General features: G+C 36.9%; 2 protein-coding genes across 5 annotated transcripts in view; one reads left to right on the top strand and one right to left on the bottom strand.

The window, feature by feature from the left end:
• FAM151B (family with sequence similarity 151 member B) overlaps positions 1-19,929 on the top strand; it is a 786,337-nt gene that overhangs the window by 454,523 nt on the left and 311,885 nt on the right. The window lies entirely within an intron of this gene.
• SSBP2 (single stranded DNA binding protein 2) overlaps positions 1-19,929 on the bottom strand; it is a 171,838-nt gene that overhangs the window by 23,442 nt on the left and 128,467 nt on the right. For 2 of the 4 annotated variants that reach the window (XM_070743099.1, XM_070743101.1), the window contains 4 exons: positions 9,536-9,595; positions 6,713-6,779; positions 4,606-4,676; positions 2,330-2,397 (listed from right to left, as the gene is read on the bottom strand). In XM_070743099.1, the coding sequence (XP_070599200.1) occupies positions 2,330-2,397; positions 4,606-4,676; positions 6,713-6,779; positions 9,536-9,595 (266 nt within the window). Of the gene's footprint in view, positions 1-2,329; positions 2,422-4,605; positions 4,677-6,712; positions 6,780-9,535; positions 9,596-19,929 lie in introns of all 4 variants that reach the window. The other 2 variants (XM_070743098.1, XM_070743100.1) reach the window with 1 other exon arrangement.

The raw sequence follows: 19,929 nt of genomic DNA, 5'->3' as shown, positions 1-19,929 counted from the left end.
ACAGCCTCCAGAGGGCCGCCGGGCGTGGGGGGGGGGGGGAAGGTTCGCCATCACTGGTCTAAGGTATTTCTAAAATAATCAATCCATCCAGTATTTTAGGTAAAATCACTTTCTACCTGACGGCAGAAAAAGACCTCATGGTCCATCTAGTCTGCCCTTATACTATTTCCTGTATTTTATCTTACAATGGATATATGTTTATCCCAGGCATGTTTAAATTCACTTACTGTGGATTTACCAACCACGTCTGCTGGAAGTTTGTTCCAATTTCAGTAAAATAATATTTTCTCATGTTGCTTTGGATCTTTCCCCCAACTAACTTCAGATTGTGTCCCCTTGTTCTTGTGTTCACTTTCCTATTAAAAACACTTTCCTCCTGAACCTTATTTAACCCTTTAACATATTTAAATGTTTCGATCATGTCCCCCCTTTTCCTTCTGTCCTCCAGACTATACAGATTGAATTCATTAAGTCTTTCCTGATACGTTTTATGCTTAAGACCTTCCACCATTCTTGTATGTTCTTTATAAATCCAGTAAATGTATACTATGTATTATTTTAGTTACAATGTTTGTACGAGGATTGCCCAGAAAGTAATGCACCACACTTTTTTTTCTTAGCCTACTGTAATGGCACAAAAGCAAACTTTAGATATACATTATTTGAATTGTCAGGAGTGCATGTGTAAATTTTGCATTTCTTCAGACAGATAGCGTAGCTGCAGCAATGTTTCGAAATGGCGTCTGTAAGTGATGTACGTTACAAGCAGCATGTTTTCACTGAATTTCTCACTGCGGAGAAAGAAACTGTTGGGAAAATTCACAAACGTTTCTGTACAGTTTATGGAAAATCTGCAATTGACAGAAGTACGGTTAGTCGCTGGTTAGACGGTTAGACATTTTGAGGATGACAAAGGTGATTCGCACAGTGCAGAAATGGCTATGTGTCCAGAACAAGGAGTGGTACCGACAAGGCATACACACCCTTGTGTCTCGCTGGAGGAAGGCCATAGAACGGGATGGAGATTACATGGAAAAATAGGGAGTGTAGAAGAAACATCATTCTTTCTTGTGTGTAAGTTTCATTGTGTTCAATAAATAATTGTTGAAGAAAAAAATGGGGTACATTACTTTCTGGGCAACCCTCTATTGTTATACCTTTGCATTAGAGCAGTGCTTGCAAATTTGTGAACCCTTTTAAATATTCAATATTTCTACATAAATATCAACTAAAACACTCTGTTTTTCCATATTTCTTAAAACTAGCTATAGAAAACCAAATTAAACTAATGGACCAGAAATATTGCACTTGTTCATTGCTTTACATCCAACTACTTTACATCCAACCATCAACCTATTTCCAGCCTTGTGAAAAAGTGGTGGGATGGCAATTGCAAAGGAACCTAGAGAAAGTACTACCTTACCCTTTTCGATAAGCATTCAGGCCTGGGCAAAGGACACGAATTCCACCGGTAATTCTCACATCAAGATATGGATGAGAAGAGCATGATAGTAATATTTTTGATGGATTTGCGGAGGATCCTCGATATCATCAATCATGCCATATTTTGGACTACTGGCACATATTTGGAATCAGGGACACCATTCAACAGTGATTCCATTGCACAAGTCAAAAAGAGGGCTGTGAAAATATTTACAGACCCCTCATATCCTGGATACAAACTATTTCAATTCCTACCCTCAGGTAGGAGTTGAAACACAGCAGTGATGGCGAATAGAGCAATGATGGGGAACCTTTTTTGGTTCACATGTCAAAAGTGTGTGTGTGTGTGTGTGTGTGCTAGCATGTGCCCATACCCCTTCCCTCCCCCTGCATGCACACCCCCTTGTGCTACCCCAACACATGCGCACTGGCCTTACATGAAGCCTGGTACATGAAAAAAATGCCCAAACACACTTCCAGTTTGCTGTTGTGCTGTTTTTTGCACACCAGAGGGTTCAGGGAAGCTTCCTGATGTTCCAGAGTGCAAAAAACAGCACAATGTGAAAACTGGAAATTCAGAAAATGTGCTTCCAGTTTGCTGTTGTGCTGGGTTTTTTGCTCCGGGGCTTCAGAAAGCTTTCCTGTACCCTCCGGAGTAAAAAAAACAGCAGATAATTTCAAGAAATATATAGGCTCAAACTATCCTGCCCACTCCACCAGTTAAAGAACAAATTTCTGTTGGTATTCTGATATGTTGTCCTTATTGTTTGCCAGTTAATCAACATATGTTTGTGTGTCTTTATTTTAATTGCGCCTACATCCCTGCCATTACTTTTAACTGACGACAGCTTCCTTATTGTGTGTTAGTGCAATTTACATTACTTACATGTTCATTCCTGGCATTCCAGGGCCACCTAAAGCATTCAGTGGGGGTCTCATTGCACCTCCATAATTCTGCAATGATAACCAAGGGTCAGACTACCACAAAACAAAAAAACAAAACCAAAGAGGAGGGGGGAAAAAAAGGACAGCAGGTTAATGACTTCCCTACACATCTGCTAATTGGATCGGCCAGTGTCATTCTTTGTTAGGTTTTCAACTGCTTAATTTATAAACAACTATTATTTCTATACTCCCTCTGACTTTAAAAAAAAACCTATTTAGAGTTTTCTTCTGACCTTATTATTTTATCAAAGGAAGTAAACACATTTAATTGATTAACGAAACTACACCATTTATAATAGATAGCACACTTATCAGTGAAGGGCAGGTTTTGCCATTCACGAATGCTGACTCAATATTCTAATATTAAGGGACTGAGTGATTTTTAAAACTAAGTTCTTAAGAATAAGCTGTTGTAATCAATAATAGATGTATTAACTTTAGCAATGGACATATGTACCTATGTAAGAAAACATATATTTTTACTTAAAAGCATTTTACAGCAATAGACTGTTCATTAAACAGGGAAAACATGTGAACGTTAAATAGTCTAGCAGTGCTGTATTTATATACAAAGATGCACTTATCGCATCAGCAATACAGATTGGATTCTCTACTAATTATTCGAAAAACTATACTGTACAAAGATCTGTCCATAATCATAACTTAGTCACCTTAAAATAAATATATAAGGTTAATTATAGCAAGTGTTATACATAAATTTTAGTTTGGGGAACTAGAATTAGACTAGATTGTCTAAATATATTAAAATGGTTCTTATTTCAGTTCCTGGAATAAATTGTTTACAAACGATTTTGATATTCACTATTAGAAATTTTAGTCATCACAATTTTATCTGATTAAAACAAATCTGACAAAAAAGGTTATAAATATAAATTTCATTTATTTATTTATCCGATGTTTATGCCGCCCTTCTCCTTAGACTCAGGGCAACATGTTAGCAATAGCACTTTTTTAAGAGAGCTAGGCTATTGCCCCCACAATCCGGGTCTTCATTTTACCCACCTCGGAAGGATGGAAGGCTGAGTCAACCTTGAGCCGGTGATGAGATTTGAACCGCTGACCTTCACAATCTACAAGTCAGCTTCAGTAGCCTGCAGTACAGCACTCTACCTGCTGCGCCACCCCAGCTCATTATAATTTTCAAAGAATGCTGCAGTTTTATTATATTAAATTGCTGTTCTAAATTCTGTTGGCTGGATTTTGATCCTCTTCACAAATTAAGAGCAAGGTGAAATGGGAAAAAGTTTTTTAAAAATCAAAATCTGAGAAAGAATTTGGCCATGAATTAAAACAAGTATGGAGATTTAAAAAGGTATTCAACAGCTGTTAAGTAAACATCTACCCAGCATGGAAAGGGAATGAGGAGGAAATAGAGTTCCAGTAATCTTTGTGGCATTTGTGTCCTAAGCTGGCCTAATTCAAAGGGATCTACAAAGGAAAATCTGTAAAATTATCCATTTGACCTTTCATGTTTTCTCCCCTTTCTAGAAAGTATTTTCCATTTATTGGAGGAATATCTATAATATAATATTTTAGTGCGATGTAATAATAGTCAAAGAAATATTTGAAGCCTGATGCTTTATTTAATATTAGGCATCTTTAATTAAGGTGAGGTAAATTAATTTGTATATTTTAACCATATTTATTTCAATTAAATGTGATTAAAACATTTAAAAATATTTTATAAAGAACAAACGGATGAAATGCAGTTACGTTATTGACAGAATTCTGAATTGCCAGATATGCTCCCAATATCATGTGTACAATATTTCTGTATGTTATCAATTTATCAATCATAAATTTAATATATAAATGGGTTATATATGTAAAGAAGCTTTATTTATAAATTATAAACTCTGGGTGGCTTACGAGTGTACATGAACAAATATAACAGATAATTCTAAAATCATGTAACATTCTAAAGCAATATTAAAATTAGACGTTAAGGCTTTAAACATCAAAACTGTATAAAGTTCTGACAATTTTAAAGGTTCTGTATTTTAACAGCACTTTATCTTTGATTTTTAACTAAAAGAAGCTGTGTGCATGTTCTCATCCTTGTTCAAATCTTTCAGATAAATTATAACTTCAAATAGCGGAATATGTGTACTGTAAAAATACATCTCTTTGTTTCTCTTTCTATGATAGGAAATTATAATAAATGTGATCATTTGTAAAACAATTAGAGCAATATACCTGTGGGCCTAGTGGGACCATTCCCCTAGGTGGAGTCATCCTCTGCATTGGTCCTCCCATATTTGGATGACCTAATAGATTCATTAAAAAAATAGAAATACAATTTTAATTGTTTAATCAGATTGATTCACATTATAAATGCATTTAATAGGAGTGAAAATTGGTCTTTCCTATGGTTAAAATATTTTTTTTAAAGTGTGTAAGATACAAACTCAGACAAGTTATTTTTATTTATTTATTTATTTTATTTTATTTTATTTATTTATTTATTAGATTTGTATGCCGCCCCTCTTCTTAGACTCAGGGCGGCTAACAACAACAATAAGACAATATAAACAAATCTAATATTTAAGTTTAAGTTAAATTAAGAAACCCTAATTTGAGAAACCAATCATACATACAGACATACAAAGCATAAATTTTATAAGCCTAAGGTGAAGGGAATATCTCAATTCCCCCATGCCTGATGACAGAGGTGGGTTTTAAGGAGCTTATGAAAGGCAAAGAGGGTGGGGGCAACTCTAATCTCTGGGGGGAGTAGGTTCCAGAGGGTCGGGGTCACCACAGAGAAGGCTCTTCCCCTGGGTCCCGCCAGACGGCATTGTTTAGTCGACGGGACCCAGAGAAGGCCAAATCTGTGGGACCTAACTGGTCGCTGGGATTCGTGTGGCAGAAGGCGGTCCCGGAGATATTCTGGTCCGATGCCATGAAGGGCTTTATAGGTCATAACCAACACTTTGAATTGTGACCGGAAACCGATCGGCAACCAATGCAGACTGCGGAGTGTTGGTGTGACATGGGCATATTTAGGAAAGCCCATGATAGCTCTCGCAGCTGCATTCTGCACGATCTGAAGTTTCCGAACACTTTTCAAAGGTAGCCCCATGTAGAGAGCGTTACAGTAGTCGAGCCTCGAGGTGATGAGGGCATGAGTGACTGTGAGCAGTGACTCCCGGTCCAAGTAGGGCCGCAACTGGTACACCAGGCGAACCTGGGCAAACGCCCTGCTCTTTCTTCTGTTCAGAGTCAAAAGGAATTCCTTTTCAAAGTTGATGTCTCCCAATCCTCTCATTTGGGTTTGCTTAAGAACACAGGATTCCCTCCCCACAACCCTTATTTTAATTAAGTTGCCAATTTAATAAATTTAGGAGAACAGTATTTAGAGAAAGCATTTATCCCTGCAACTCATATTGGTGATAGACAGACAGACGACATTTCTTTTTGTTTAATTAAATCACCTTTAGATATAGTAGTGCTGCATAACATAAATTGAAGAGTTTTTCAATGTGAATGTTGTCAACTAAATAGCACATTATCTTGTACAAGAGCTAAATAATGAGCAGCAGCAGCATGTATTTTAAATTATTTAAAACCTTTAATAACAAAAAGGCTAATAAATCTCATTAGGTTAAAAGGATCTTTAAGATAATCCTGCCGCCCCACAATCAATAACATTTTACAAACATGAAAATCTATGATCTTGCATGATTCGGTGAAGACAGGAAAACAAACTTTGTGAATCCCATCTACTAAAGCAGGGGTCTCCAACCTTGGCAACTTTAAGACTTGAGGTCTTCAATTTCCAGAATTCCTCAGCCCGCTTTGCATCTAAGAACTAGATGATGTGTCTTTTCTGTTGTGGCTCCTACTCTTTGAAACATCATTCTCCCTAAGGTGAAGTCAACCTCATCCCTGTTAGCCTTTTGGAAGGACTTGCCACTTTGTGGATCCCATGGGAGGCTGCAAGATGGCTGTATTTTGCTGAGATGGTAGTGATGGTTGTCGGCAAGCCTGCTTTTTATTTATTATTATGTTTATTGTTTTAAGTTTTAATGGTTGCACATTGTTTTAATTGTTAGTGGTGCACCACCCAGAATCATGTCCAGTGAGATAGGTGGCTATTTAAATTAGTTAAATAAATAAAACATGAATTACTTAAACAGAAATAATTGTTCTCTTTTATATTTAAATCATGAGAATAATAGCATGAATGTATTTCTTACAAAATTCTGAAAGCCGTTCCAATATATTAATAAATGGAAGTTTGATGATAAAACAGTTATTTATTCAGTTATTTCTATTGATAATATTTCTATTGATAATTTACCTTGCTGTCGTGTTGGATCCATTCCACTAGGCAATAATGGCTGACTTCCTGGAACACCTGCTAGTGCCTATTAAAAATTTTCAGAGAAATTTTATACTTGGATATCATACTTAAACAACTTTAAAAAACCCACAATCTATTTCATTTTTTAAAAACTATAATTTCACCCAAAAATAATGGGAATCCAAAATTACCTTCTCAATTCATTTCGTATGTTATTTCCTTATAAAATCAAATGTAAATGTACAATATTTTAAAGATAGCAATTTATATTTTAACATTCTTATACACTTATATAGTATATAAGAATTTGTTTGCCTGTTGTAATATGTTTAGATTTGATATCCTCATACAATAAATATGTCAAATATCTATATCATAAATGCAGTTTTTAATGAAGCATACACTAACTGGTGCTTAATGAGAGAGGTTACGCTTGGAAACGTTTAACTCTTTATTGTGGGCTGCAGCCCTGCTAACAAGGCTCGCTCTGGGCTAACTGAGGGAATGAGCAAAACTCTTCAGCATGACAGCTCTTATAGAACCCCAGCTGTCAGCATCTTCCCCAATCGCAGGCCAGGATTGTCCCCGCTTTGGCTGGAGAAGCCTCCGACCAATCACAGCCTTCTCTGATGTCATGTGGTTTGTCGGATGCGACATTCCTTCTCCCAGGACAGCACAAATGTAATCGTTGAGGTAAATGAGATGACACTGAACTCTCAATAATCTGCGAGGCGAGGCTCAGCTGAAGAAGTTGCTGTTTTAGCCCGGGTATGTACTTTTGCACACAGGGCTCCCAGAACGCTCGACGAAAGCGAATCACGCATTGGCAAGGTAGGTGGCCTCCACAAAGAGAAGGTAAGTATGATGAATGACGGAGGTTGTAAGCAAGGTGTTGTCCACGATCTCGTTCTCTGCTCTGATGACAGGAGGGTCTGTCTTTAGCATTGTTTCCCTACTGGCTTCCTGCGTCCCATGGCTGGGCCGTCTCCCAAGTAGTCTACGTGCCTATGCCACAGGCGGCCATCCCTTAATTCTACCATATACGACTGGGGGCCCTTTACTTGGGTGATCATGTCTGGCAGCCATCTAGGTCCATCCCCAAAATTCTGCACCAAAGCCTCATTACCCACATTGAAATAATGGGCCCCAGTGAGCAGGGGCATAGGTCTTGCAGGGGCATAGATAGGATACACTCTATCCAATACTATCCTCAGCTTCTGGCCCATTAACATTTTGGCAGGGCTAAAGTTGGTTAAAGGGCAAGGTGTGGAGTACTGTGCCAACAAATATTTGTTTAAATTGGTATCCCAGTCCTCTGGCCTCATCTTTGCTAATGCTTCCTTCACAGTCCTCACTGCTCTCTCTACTAACCCGTTGCTAGCTGGGTGCCAAGGGAGCCACTGTGGTATGTCTTATCCCTTGAGATCAAAAAAGTGCTACCAAATTTTTTACTACCATACGATGGGTGTGGCTTATGCAGGATGCTCTGCATTTTATTTCAACACCTTTCAGTGCAAATTGGGTGCTCTGGGCTGGAGCTCCATTTTTGCTACCCCACTGTGTTCCCCCTGCATCCAGGCAACTGTCCACCCCTGCTTTGGATGCTAAATAGCTTGGAAGTGAGCTGGTGCGAGTTGGGGTCCATTTTCCGATACTACCAAGTTCCAACCCATGGATGGAAAATAAACATTGAAGGACCTTAATGATGGCCTCTGCTGTAGTGCTACTCATACCGACCCCTTCCACCCACTTCGAATTAGCGTCTGTAGCCACAAGAAAAGTGTTGCCATGGTCTTGCAAAATCCACATGGATTATGGACCATGGGGTTTTAGGTAGATCCCATTCCCTGGCTGTAATAGATGGGGTGATGGCAATCCCTGCTGACACTCTGGGCAGTCCCCTACCCATGTGGCTATGTCCTTATCCAAACCAGGCCACCACTGCGCCCAAGGGCCTTCATTCTGATTATTCCAGGATGAGCTTCATGCAATGCTTCCAATAGTGTTGCTTGTAAACCTCTGGGAATTAGCACTCTATTCCCCCACAGTACATATCCTTGTAGGACAGACAGTTCATGCTGTCTAGCTCTATATGGGCTAAACTCAGTACTGATATTCTGTGGCTACCCCCTGTGTATCAGTCCCCCAATTGGGCAAACAATGAATCTTTTGAAGTGGCCTTCCTAAGATCCTCAGCTGTAACAGGCAAACATTGATCTTCAATCAGAAGAATGGTGGAGAGTGGAGACAGGAGTAGGGTCTTCCACCAGCAGCAATAGGGGGCAGCAATTTACTCATCGGTATGTCCCATCGCCTTGCCAGGATGATGTTCTAGCTTATACTGATATCCAGCCAGGAACACAGTCCATCTGGTCATTCTAGGAAAAAGTACTTGTGGGATTGACCAGTCCCCTGCCAAAATGTCTAGCAGGGGTTTGTGATTGATAGCCAGATAAAAAAACCAGCCATATAGATAATTATGGAATATTTTAACTCTTTATATGATGGCTAGAGCCCCTTTATCAAGCTGAGGCCTAAAGATACAATCTCAGACTCTTTTATTATTTTTCGCTATGCTTGGTTTTATTAGTTATGCTTGGTCTGGGACAAAGTTCCTGAAAAATAAGCGGTGGGGGCCTCTGAGCCATTGGGCATTGGCTCAACACAACACCAACCACGTAGGGAGAAGCATCACATTCAAGAATTAATAGCAATTGGCCACTATGTTGGACCTGTTGTTTTCAAAAATGAGTAAAAGTTTGCCTTTCCCCGGTAAATGTTTCTTTGCATCCTGTATTTTACTGATTAAAAAACTGTTACCTGATTGGGTATCCTTAAAGGTGGCCTTGGGCCTCCTGGATATCGAGGAGACATGAATGGCTAAAAAACAGGAAAAAATCCAATAAAAATAGAGATACAAACCTAATTCAAAAGTAAACCACGTACTACTTTAGCTATATGATAATATTTATTTATGATCAAAATACATTATTTGCTAATGGTGATCTTGATCTGGAAACCTCTGAAGACCTTGAAAGTCTTCTACTTATTTTCTATCAACCGTCTGTATGTAATTGTCTCCATATTTTTGCTAGTCAGAAATTTTCCTAAACAAGGCCATATATACTACCTGATATTATATCTATCTCTGTCTCTTCTAACCCAGGAATTATCCAGAGGCTATTCAGAATTTGGGCAATTCGAAGAGCCTGAAAACTTATTCTGGTTGAGCCCAAAACCATGATTAAAGTCATTCAATTTTCACAGCTCTTTCATCAAATGGCTGCTTCGTTGTTCAACTCAAACATGAACATACTGTTAATAAAACTAATTCACTGGTTCATTTTTAGACATTTTAATACAGGTAGTCTCAACTTACACTGGTTGCTTAGCAACCGTTCAACATTATGGCGGAGCTCCCTGGGGATATTTATGACCCAGTACCCAGGTTCTGATGGCAGCCCCTCCCTTCCCCCCAGTCACATGAACTCAAATCTGGCACTCGACAACTATGCTGCATTTGTGGGCATTTGCAGCATCCCATAAACATGTGACTGTTTGAGCTAAAATCAGCATTCTGATTTTCAGCAAAATTGATCCATAGTGAACCATTGGTTCGCTTGATGACACAGCAATTGTTTTGTGATCTCAGCATTTGCTTAACAACCACTGTAAAAAGGCAACATTTTTGTTACATGGATCAGGGGTCTTCAACTTTGGCAACTTTAAGCCTGGTGGATTTCAACTCCCAGAATTCCCCATGCAATCCAAATACTTATTTAATACGCTTCAGACTTTGTGTTGTTGAATAACACAGCAAAGTCACCTTTTTTGTATAAAAATAAGTTTAGAATTACATGGTTTGGTGTTTTGAATTTTCACACACACCCCTCCCAAATTACAGAAATATAAATATAAAGAGAAATCTCTGGTCACTGTAGATGTATCAAAGTTATTTATTTGGAAGAAAACTGAATCTTTAAGCAAAGTTTTGAAGGCCTGAAAGGAAAGTATTTCAGTTAGGCAAACAGTTTTTCTATACTAGTATTACACTATAGGAAGAAATACTATCAATAGAACAAGGTAAATCAAGGTAACCTAAAATTCAAATGGCCTTATGGACTAAAGCTTGGAGGAAAAATATTAATTTTATAACCATTCATTAATATTCAACTTTTTTACATTTTAATCGTACAATAACAATTGCCTTACTACACTAGGAATTTATATTACCAGTGTATTATCTTTGCTCTTTCTTTTTTTACCCAATAATTTTATTAAGAGTTATATTAAACAGATAAAATATATATACCACTCCCAACACAGTAAAATATATAGAAAATGCAGAGCCTGATTTAAAAAATAGGGGGGGAATAGGAAACTGAAACTTCCACCTTCATTTCCCAAGCCTTCACCTCCGGAACCGCCTGCTACCGCACGAATCCCAGCGACCGATAAGGTTCCACAGAGTTGGCCTTCTCTGGATCCCGTTGACTAAACAATGTCGTTTGGCGGGCCCCAGGGGAAGAGCCTTCTCTGTGGCGGCCCCGGCCCTCTGGAACCAACTCCCCCCCCAAAGATTAGAATTGCCCCCACCTTCCGTGTCTTTCGTAAATTACTCAAGACTCATTTATACCGCCAGGCATGGAGGAGTTGAGATATTCCTTCCCCCTTGGCCATTACAAGTTATGCATGTTATGTCTGTGTATATGTTTGGTTTTATAATAAAGGTTTTTAGTTGTTTTATTATTGGATTGTCACATGCATTTTTTATCATTGTTGTTAGCCGCCCCGAGTCTACGGAGAGGGGCGGCATACAAATCCAATAAATTATTATTATTAATTATTATTATCTCCACCAAGTATATTCAATGTTAACATTTTATCACTGTCCCTTAAAATAAAAACCAAGTGCACCTTCATTTCATACCCCACCCCATTTTCTAATTCCTCAGATCTATTTATTAATTAGCAAGGAATGTACAGCATAATATGTACAGTACTATAAAATCTGTTCTATCTGTAGTTAAAAATGCAAAGAATGCAGTGGCCACAAGATGGCATTGTGCTCTTATAATCATACATTTTATAGACTTTCACAAAAAACACCTAGAAAATATGACTTTTAAATTCAACACCTATTTTTACATTTTGATTTGTAACTATATCTGATAACTGCCAATTTGTAACTATATCACAAAATGCAACAAAAGTATTATTCACATTAAGCAAATCCTTGATTTAATGGACAAAGTCTGTTAGTTCTGAATGCCCAATTTGAATAGAATTTGAAGCATGCGGAAAATATATTTGGGTAAAATGGTTACATATATATAAAATGGCATTATGCCTATAAAATTGGAAAACAAATTTTATATCTTTCAACTAACATCTAGCAAAGCAAAGGTTATCATTTCATATTTTCTTATCCTCATATACCTTTCAGTCACCACTAGTCACAATGTAAGTAATCTATCAATATTTTATTTTGTAGATTTTTTTTACAAGATCATCCAGAATTAAATCTTTTTTAGTGTATCTCATATCAGTGAGGTGTATATTATTTTCTGGATGACTTGACAGTTATATCTATATATACATCTATGGGACTGATTCAACGCATCAGTGCTGAACACATATATTTTTATTTTCCCTTTGTAAAACATACTGCTACATTCATCTTTAGAAAATCTAATATGACACCATGATCATCTAACAAATAGAATATTCAAATCTTGTGCAGCGTAATTTATGCATGTAGAATATGCATAAACCTACATTTATTTCCTAACCATAACAAATACAAATTAATTGCAACTGAGTAATGATAATTATTTCAATGTATCTATACATTTAATCGTTACAGAAAGATCAAATGCCTGGAATACATGTAACTGTTTAGCAGTTAGAAGCATCTAAAATGCATTTAGAACCTATTTTGATCTATATTCTACATTTTTAAAGAATTACTGGATTGTCTGGTGTCTATATCAATACACAGTTTAAAAACAGGCTGAACATGATCAATAAAGTTTTTATTTTTTTACAATCAATGTATATGTCAACTGGTTATTAAGTACATTTCTTATCATATTTCAGGTTCACTTTACATATGTACAATTCTGCAATTTATTTTACTTTTGTTCATTTTATAAAATTGTTTTTATTAATAATGCCCTCTGATCATTGAACATTCATCCTTCACGAGAAACTGCATGACAATGGGCTCTGGAGGGTTTAGGGCAGTGTTTCCCAACCTTGGCAACTTGAAGATATCTGGACTTCAACTCCCAGAATTTCCCAGGCAGCAAATACCCAATTTTATCAAACTGTGGATGATGTCTTTAAAAGGACACTGGTTTTGCATAATTCCTTTTCTAATAACTTTTGGAAATTGCTTGTTAACTGCTTTTTGGCTATTAAGTGAATTCAAACCCCAGCTGAACTTTCTTGAACCCTTTGTGAAAGAAGTGTTAACTACAAGTTTAAGATCTTAAATGTTTTTTTGAATAAACAGAATACCACCTGCTCAGTTTAAACTTTCACTAAACATTCCATTTAATCTCATCTAGCTTTTACCCCTATGACAATCATTAAGTGTTGTACCTCATGATTCTTGACAAATGTATATTTTCTTTTATGTACACTGAGAACATATGCACTAAAAACAAACTCCTTGTGTTCCAATCACACTTGGCCAATAAAGAATTCTATTCTATTCTATCATATAGAAACCTAGAAACCTAGAAGATTGACGGCAGAAAAAGACCTCATGCTCCATCTAGTCTGCCCTTATACTATTTCCAGTATTTTATCTTAGGATGAATAGATGTTTATCCCAGGCATGTTTCAATTACTGTGGATTTACCAATGTCTGCTGGAAGTTTGTTCCAAGCATCTACTACTCTTTCCGTAAAATAATATTTTCTCATGTTGCTTCAGATCTTTCCCCCAACTAACCTCAGATTGTGCCCCCTTGTTCTTGTGTTTACTTTCCTATTAAAAACACATCCCTCCTGAACCTTATTTAACCCTTTAATATATTTAAATGTTTCTATCATGTCCCCCCTTTCCCTTCTGTCTCCAGACTTTCCAGATTGAGTTCATTAAGCCTTTCCTGATAAGTTTTATGCTTAAGACCTTCTGCTAGCACGTCTTTGGACCTGTTCAATTTTGTCAATATCTTTTTATAGGTGAGGTCTCCAGAACTGAACACAGTATTCCAAATGTGGTCTCACCAGCGCTCTATACACCGGGATCACAATCTCCCTCTTCCTGCTTGTAATACCTCTAGCTATACAGCCAAGCATTCTACTTGCTTTACCTACTGCCTGACTGCACTGTTCACCCATTTTGAGACTGTCAGAAATCACTACCCCGAAATCCTTCTCTTCTAAAGTTTTTGCTAATACAGAACTACCAATACAATACAGGATTCCTTTTCCCCAAGTGCATTATTTTACATTTGGAAACATTAAACTACAGTTTCTATTGCTTTGACCATTTATCTAGTAAAGCTAAATCGTTTGCCATATTACAGACACCTCCAGGAATATCAACCCTATTGCACATTTTATAGAGTCATCGGCAAATAGGCAAACCTTCCCTACCAAACCTTCCCCTATGTCACTCACAAACCTATTAAAAAGAATAGGACCCAGAACAGACCCTTGTGGCACACCGCTTGTAACCAGTCTCTGCTCAGAATACTCGCCATTAACAACAACACTCTGTTGTCTACACTTCAGTCAGCTGCAAATCCACTGAACTATCCAGGGATTAAGTCCAATCTTCACTAACTTATCTATCAGCCCTTTATGTGGAACCGTATCAAAGGCTTTGCTGAAGTCCAGATAGGCAATATCCATGGCACCACCTTCATCCAACATCTTTGTAACATAGTCAAAGAAATCAATATATCATTTTTATTACATTCAGCAATAGACATTACATTCTACATGTATGTAAAATTCATATTTCAAGCCTGCTTATTTTATTACAGGTTCCGTCTAAGTGTAAATAATTTTTCCCTTATATTTCTCGATTACTTGAGCAAAAATTTGGTATGCACACTGTTCAGTATAAAATTGCATTATTGTATTTCCCAAGCTTTTCTCATTCTAACCTCTTAGACCTTTTTAATCAGAGTTCTGCTAAACACCTTTTCTGATGCTAATTGTTGGGGTTAGCACCAAGGTTGTTTCCTTCCCACCTCCACAGTCTTTTTGCCTTTTCCTTTGTATAAAGAAATAATATTTTCTTTCTAATTTGCCCAGATGTGGTTTTACACTTTAATCATACTACTTAGCCACAAGTAAATTGTATCCATCTTTCAAATTTTACTAGTTAAGCTATTAACTTTCTTAAAGGATTTATAAACCCCTTAAAAATTTACTTGCATAATATCATTCTTTAATATGTCATTGTCATACAACTTTCTTCCAGCATCCCCTCATTTCCGTTTTGTCCCAAATAATTTCATAATTCCTGTTTTTTATTCCATTCACTCAGCTGAAGATACCTTGTTTATAGCTTTTCACCCCTTCTAAAACTATTTTAATAGTTTTTTTAAAAAAATCATGTGTCACTATTTTAAAACTTAAAAAAAAATTAACCATTCCTTGTTCTGTTTGACTAAATATTTTCTTATTCCTAACCTTTTTTTACTTCATCTGTGAACCAGAAGCTTTTCTCATACTTCCTATTAAGCACACTGAGACACAACCTGTGTTTATTCTGTAACATAACCCGTTACTCTATTTTAAGCAGCTTCCTTATTCTGTTTCTTCATGTTTGTTCTGATAAGCAATAATCTATTACTTTTTTTATATGGGATTCATAGTTTAATTCTCCTACAATTGTTCTATGTTCACACTAATTACTGTTAACATCTGTTAACTGTGCACAGATCTCACTAAAGTCTTTGGAGTTCTGGTACGCCCGTTGGGCTGTTTTTCGCCATCTCCAGGGTTCAGGAGGCTTTCCTAAACCCTGGGGAGGGCGAAAATGGCTGAAAAGAAGGCTGAAAATCAGTGGCCAGCACACACATGTTTGCTGGAGGTGACATAGAGCAATGCTTTGCGTGCCCTCACATATGGTACTGCGTGCCACCTGTCATAGGTTCCGCATCACTGCCTTAGCTGAATTTTTTCTGTTTCATGCTAAAAAATATTTCCAATCATTCATAAATGTAGATTTATGTAGGATTTCCTATTAAGAAAATCAAGTTAATCATCTTTGCAAGTTCCATCAGCTTCCTCTATTAAGCTGTTAAACTTTTCAACTTGTGAGAATACTGTACAGTAATCTTGCTGAAGTTGTCATAAATATAAAAACAATGTCCCTTAGCTTTTTAAAAAAGCTGTCTGTCTGTTAATCTGGTCTCAATTGTACATTAGTCTTTAACATTTTCTCAATTAATGTATTTATTTGTATCCAACATTCTTTGGTTTATCACATGTCTAACATACGTGATAGTGTTTCTTCATCTTCTTCACATTTCCAACAAAGATTCAAAATAGCTTTTAGACAATTTCTCTGGTGACAAATACCAACAATACATTTTATATAACTTCTCTTTAAGGCTAGAATATAATGTACATTTCAATTGATCAATGGAATATTGTAGCTAATTTTAAAGCTCTCTTTAAAACCACAACGTTCTTTCACTTTTTATGTTCCAGATTTCAACAAGTTTATATATTTTAGCAATAATTCATTCTTTATACATAGCTCTATTTAGTCTTGCATTGTGGAAAAGCCTAAAACCTTTTATCTACTTTAAACCTTTCTGATAATTGTACATAAGAAAATCATTTTATAATCCCCATGAAACAATATTGCACATCATAGTACTACATAATACCATTTATGTTTACTTATGATTTCTTGTCTATAAAATGCTTTTTGTGCTGAAATCCACAAAAGTATTTTTGGGCACAACTTAGATTTATATATATTCCACGTTTTAACAATGGCCTGCCTGATGTAATTAATTTTGACATTACACTAGCCTTATTATATCATAAATATCCATGCCATCCAAATCTCTGATCATGTCCTAACTGCCACAATCCTTTATTTCTTTAAAACTGAATATTCATTTAAAGCAGATATTCATCAAATAGACATTATTCCCATTCACGTTTTTCTCTATAAATGGCCCAGTTGCTTTTCCCACATACTGTAATATAATTCTCACCCACCCTTCATATGTCTAAAGGAATATTTTCTACTGGATTTACTTGATTAGGTACATTGGGGAATGTTTCCACCGTCAGCATTTTAAAATATAAAATACAACTGTACTCTACCACCATAAGTACCTACAACAATAAAGAAGACACCAATTCATAATCTTATCCCCTACATTTCAGCTATTCCATTTATAATTAAACCTACATTTTCATTTCCTTGTAGCTATATGCCAATCCTCCCCAACAGAATCAGACCACCTTCACTCTGGTCAAGTATATCCTTCCCCCTTTTGTTAGCTTGGCAGATAGAAACATAGAAGTCTTGACGGCAGAAAAAGACCTCATGGTCCATCTAGTCTGCCCTTATACTATTTTCTGTATTTTATCTTAGGATGGATATATGTTTATCCCAGGCATGTTTAAATTCAGTTACTGTGGATTTATCTACCACGTCTGCTGGAAATTTGTTCCAAGAATCTACTACTCTTTCAGTAAAATAATATTTTCTCATGTTGCTTGTCCTTGTTCTTGTGTTCATTTTCCTATTAAAAACACTTCTCTCCTGGACCTTATTTAACCCTTTAATATATTTAAATGTTTCGATCATGTCCCCCCTTTTCCTTCTGTCCTCCAGACTATACAGATTGAGTTCATTAAGTCTTTCCTGATACGTTTTATGCTTAAGACCTTCCACCATTCTTGTAGCCCGTCTTTGGACCCGTTCAATTTTGTCAATATCTTTTTGTAGATGAGGTCTCCAGAACTGAACACAGTATTCCAAATGTGGTCTCACCAGCATTCTATATAGCGGGATCATAATCTCCCTCTTCCTGCTTGTTATACCTCTAGTTATGCAGCCAAGCATCCTACTTGCTTTCCCTACCGCCTGACTGCACTGTTCACCCATTTTGAGACTGTCAGAAATCACTACCCCTAAATCCTTTTCTTCTGAAGTATTTGCTAACACAGAATTGCCAATGCAATACTCAGATTGAGGATTCCTTTTCCCCAAGTGCATTATTTTACATTTGGAAACATTAAACTGCAGTTTCCATTGCTTTGACCATTTATCTAGTAAAGCTAAATCATTTACCATATTACAGACGCCTCCAGGAATATCAACCCTATTGCACACTTGAGAGTCATCGGCAAATAGGCAAACCTTCCCTACCAAAACTTCCCCTATGTTAGATATCCCCTTATATAGAGCGCTGGTGAGACCACATTTGGAGTACTGTGTTCAGTTCTGGAGACCTCACCTACAAAAAGAGATTGACAAAATTGAACGGGTCCAAAGACGGGCTACAAGAATGGTGGAAGGTCTGAAGTATAAAACGTATCAGGAAAGACTTAATGAACTCAATCTGTATAGTCTGGAAGACAGAAGGAAAAGGGGGGACATGATCGAAACATTTAAATATGTTAAAGGGTTAAATAGGGTTCAGGAGGGAAGTGTTTTTAACAGGAAAGTGAACACAAGAACAAGGGGACACAATCTGAAGTTAGTTTGGGGAAAGATCAAAGGCAACATGAGAAAGTATTATTTTACTGAAAGAGTAGTAGATCCTTGGAACAAACTTCCAGCAGACGTGGTTGGTAAATCTACAGTAACCGAATTTAAACATGCCTGGGATAAACATATATCCATTGTAAGATAAAATACAGGAAATAGTAAAAGGGCAGACTAGATGGACCATGGGGTCTTTTTCTGCCGTCAGTCTTCTTCTATGTTTCTATATTTAGCCCTTCTCACTCCTTTCTTTTCAGCTCCCCTGGGGAATTGTTATGGCAATGCATGAAATAATTTTCCTTATGAGTGTGTATTCCTCCCCCTTGGAATCAGCTCCCCTCCCCCTGGAGATTCATACTGCCCTCATCCTTCTCTCCTTTCGTAAGAGTCTGAAGACTCATCTATGCTGCCAGGCCTGGGGTCATTAGACAGTACCCCCTGGCCAGTGAATGTATGGTGAGTTTGTGATTGAATGGATAAACGGTTTAAATAATATCTATCTATCTATCTATCTATCTATCTATCTATCTATCTATCTATCTATCTATCTATCTATCAGATTTATATGCCGCCCCTCTCTGAAGACTCAGGGCGGCTTACAACATATAGAAGAACAATGTACAACAAAATCCAATTAATTAAAGTTAACATCTCAAAGCCTAAACCAATTAAAATACACTCATATCCATTCAATCACAAACTCCGACCAACCTGGAGCGCACGATGGCAGACAACACCAAGCCCTAAAGATCAATGCCACACCAGACATGGCAGCCACAGCTGCAACAGCAGCTGAAGCTCTGATGATGAAAACCCCATGATCCTCTGCTGTTTGAATAGAGGACGCTGGGGCGGACACACGGTTGAATGCAAGGAATCAGATGGATCTGATCCTATGACAAGAAATAAGTGGAACTAGTTGTTCAGGAAGGGAGCAAACAAACCACAACCGTCCTTTCTGGGGACTGAGTTGAAGCTGGATCCTAGCAGGGCGGATCTTGTCAAAAGTGACAGACTCGGCCCTCATTCTGAGTGGACGAAGACAACCCATCCTGAATCCTCACAATGGACAAAGACACTTACCTATTACCTTTATGCTTTCTATATCTTAAGTTTACTAAGAAGTTTATAATAACATCGATATATTCTACTCGTAGTTTTTTACTCAGCCTTTAACACAATCTGGCAGTTAAATCCGAGTAGTTCTTCAAAATTATTAGCAATTCTTTAGCTAATCTTGGAATTTTTATTAATTATTTTTACTTTTAAGTTATAAAGAAGAAAATTAGAAAAGAACATAAAATAAAAAGAATACAGAATCATATATTCAAAAAGCACTGAAAAACATAAATGAGTTTTTTCAAGAGAAAAATAATTATAGATTTTTTCCAAGAATCCAACCAATGGATGATATGTATATTCCACACAAGTGAAAACAATTTTACCATATTTGAGAAATTCAAGAACTCAGTGCAATGTTACCACTATATATTATCATACATCCAAAA

This window comes from Erythrolamprus reginae, chromosome 2 (genome assembly GCF_031021105.1).
Source record: "Erythrolamprus reginae isolate rEryReg1 chromosome 2, rEryReg1.hap1, whole genome shotgun sequence".
Taxonomy (NCBI): domain Eukaryota; kingdom Metazoa; phylum Chordata; class Lepidosauria; order Squamata; family Dipsadidae; genus Erythrolamprus; species Erythrolamprus reginae.
Note: the sequence above shows the minus strand (reverse complement) of the source record. Positions and strands in the feature narration are given on the sequence as shown.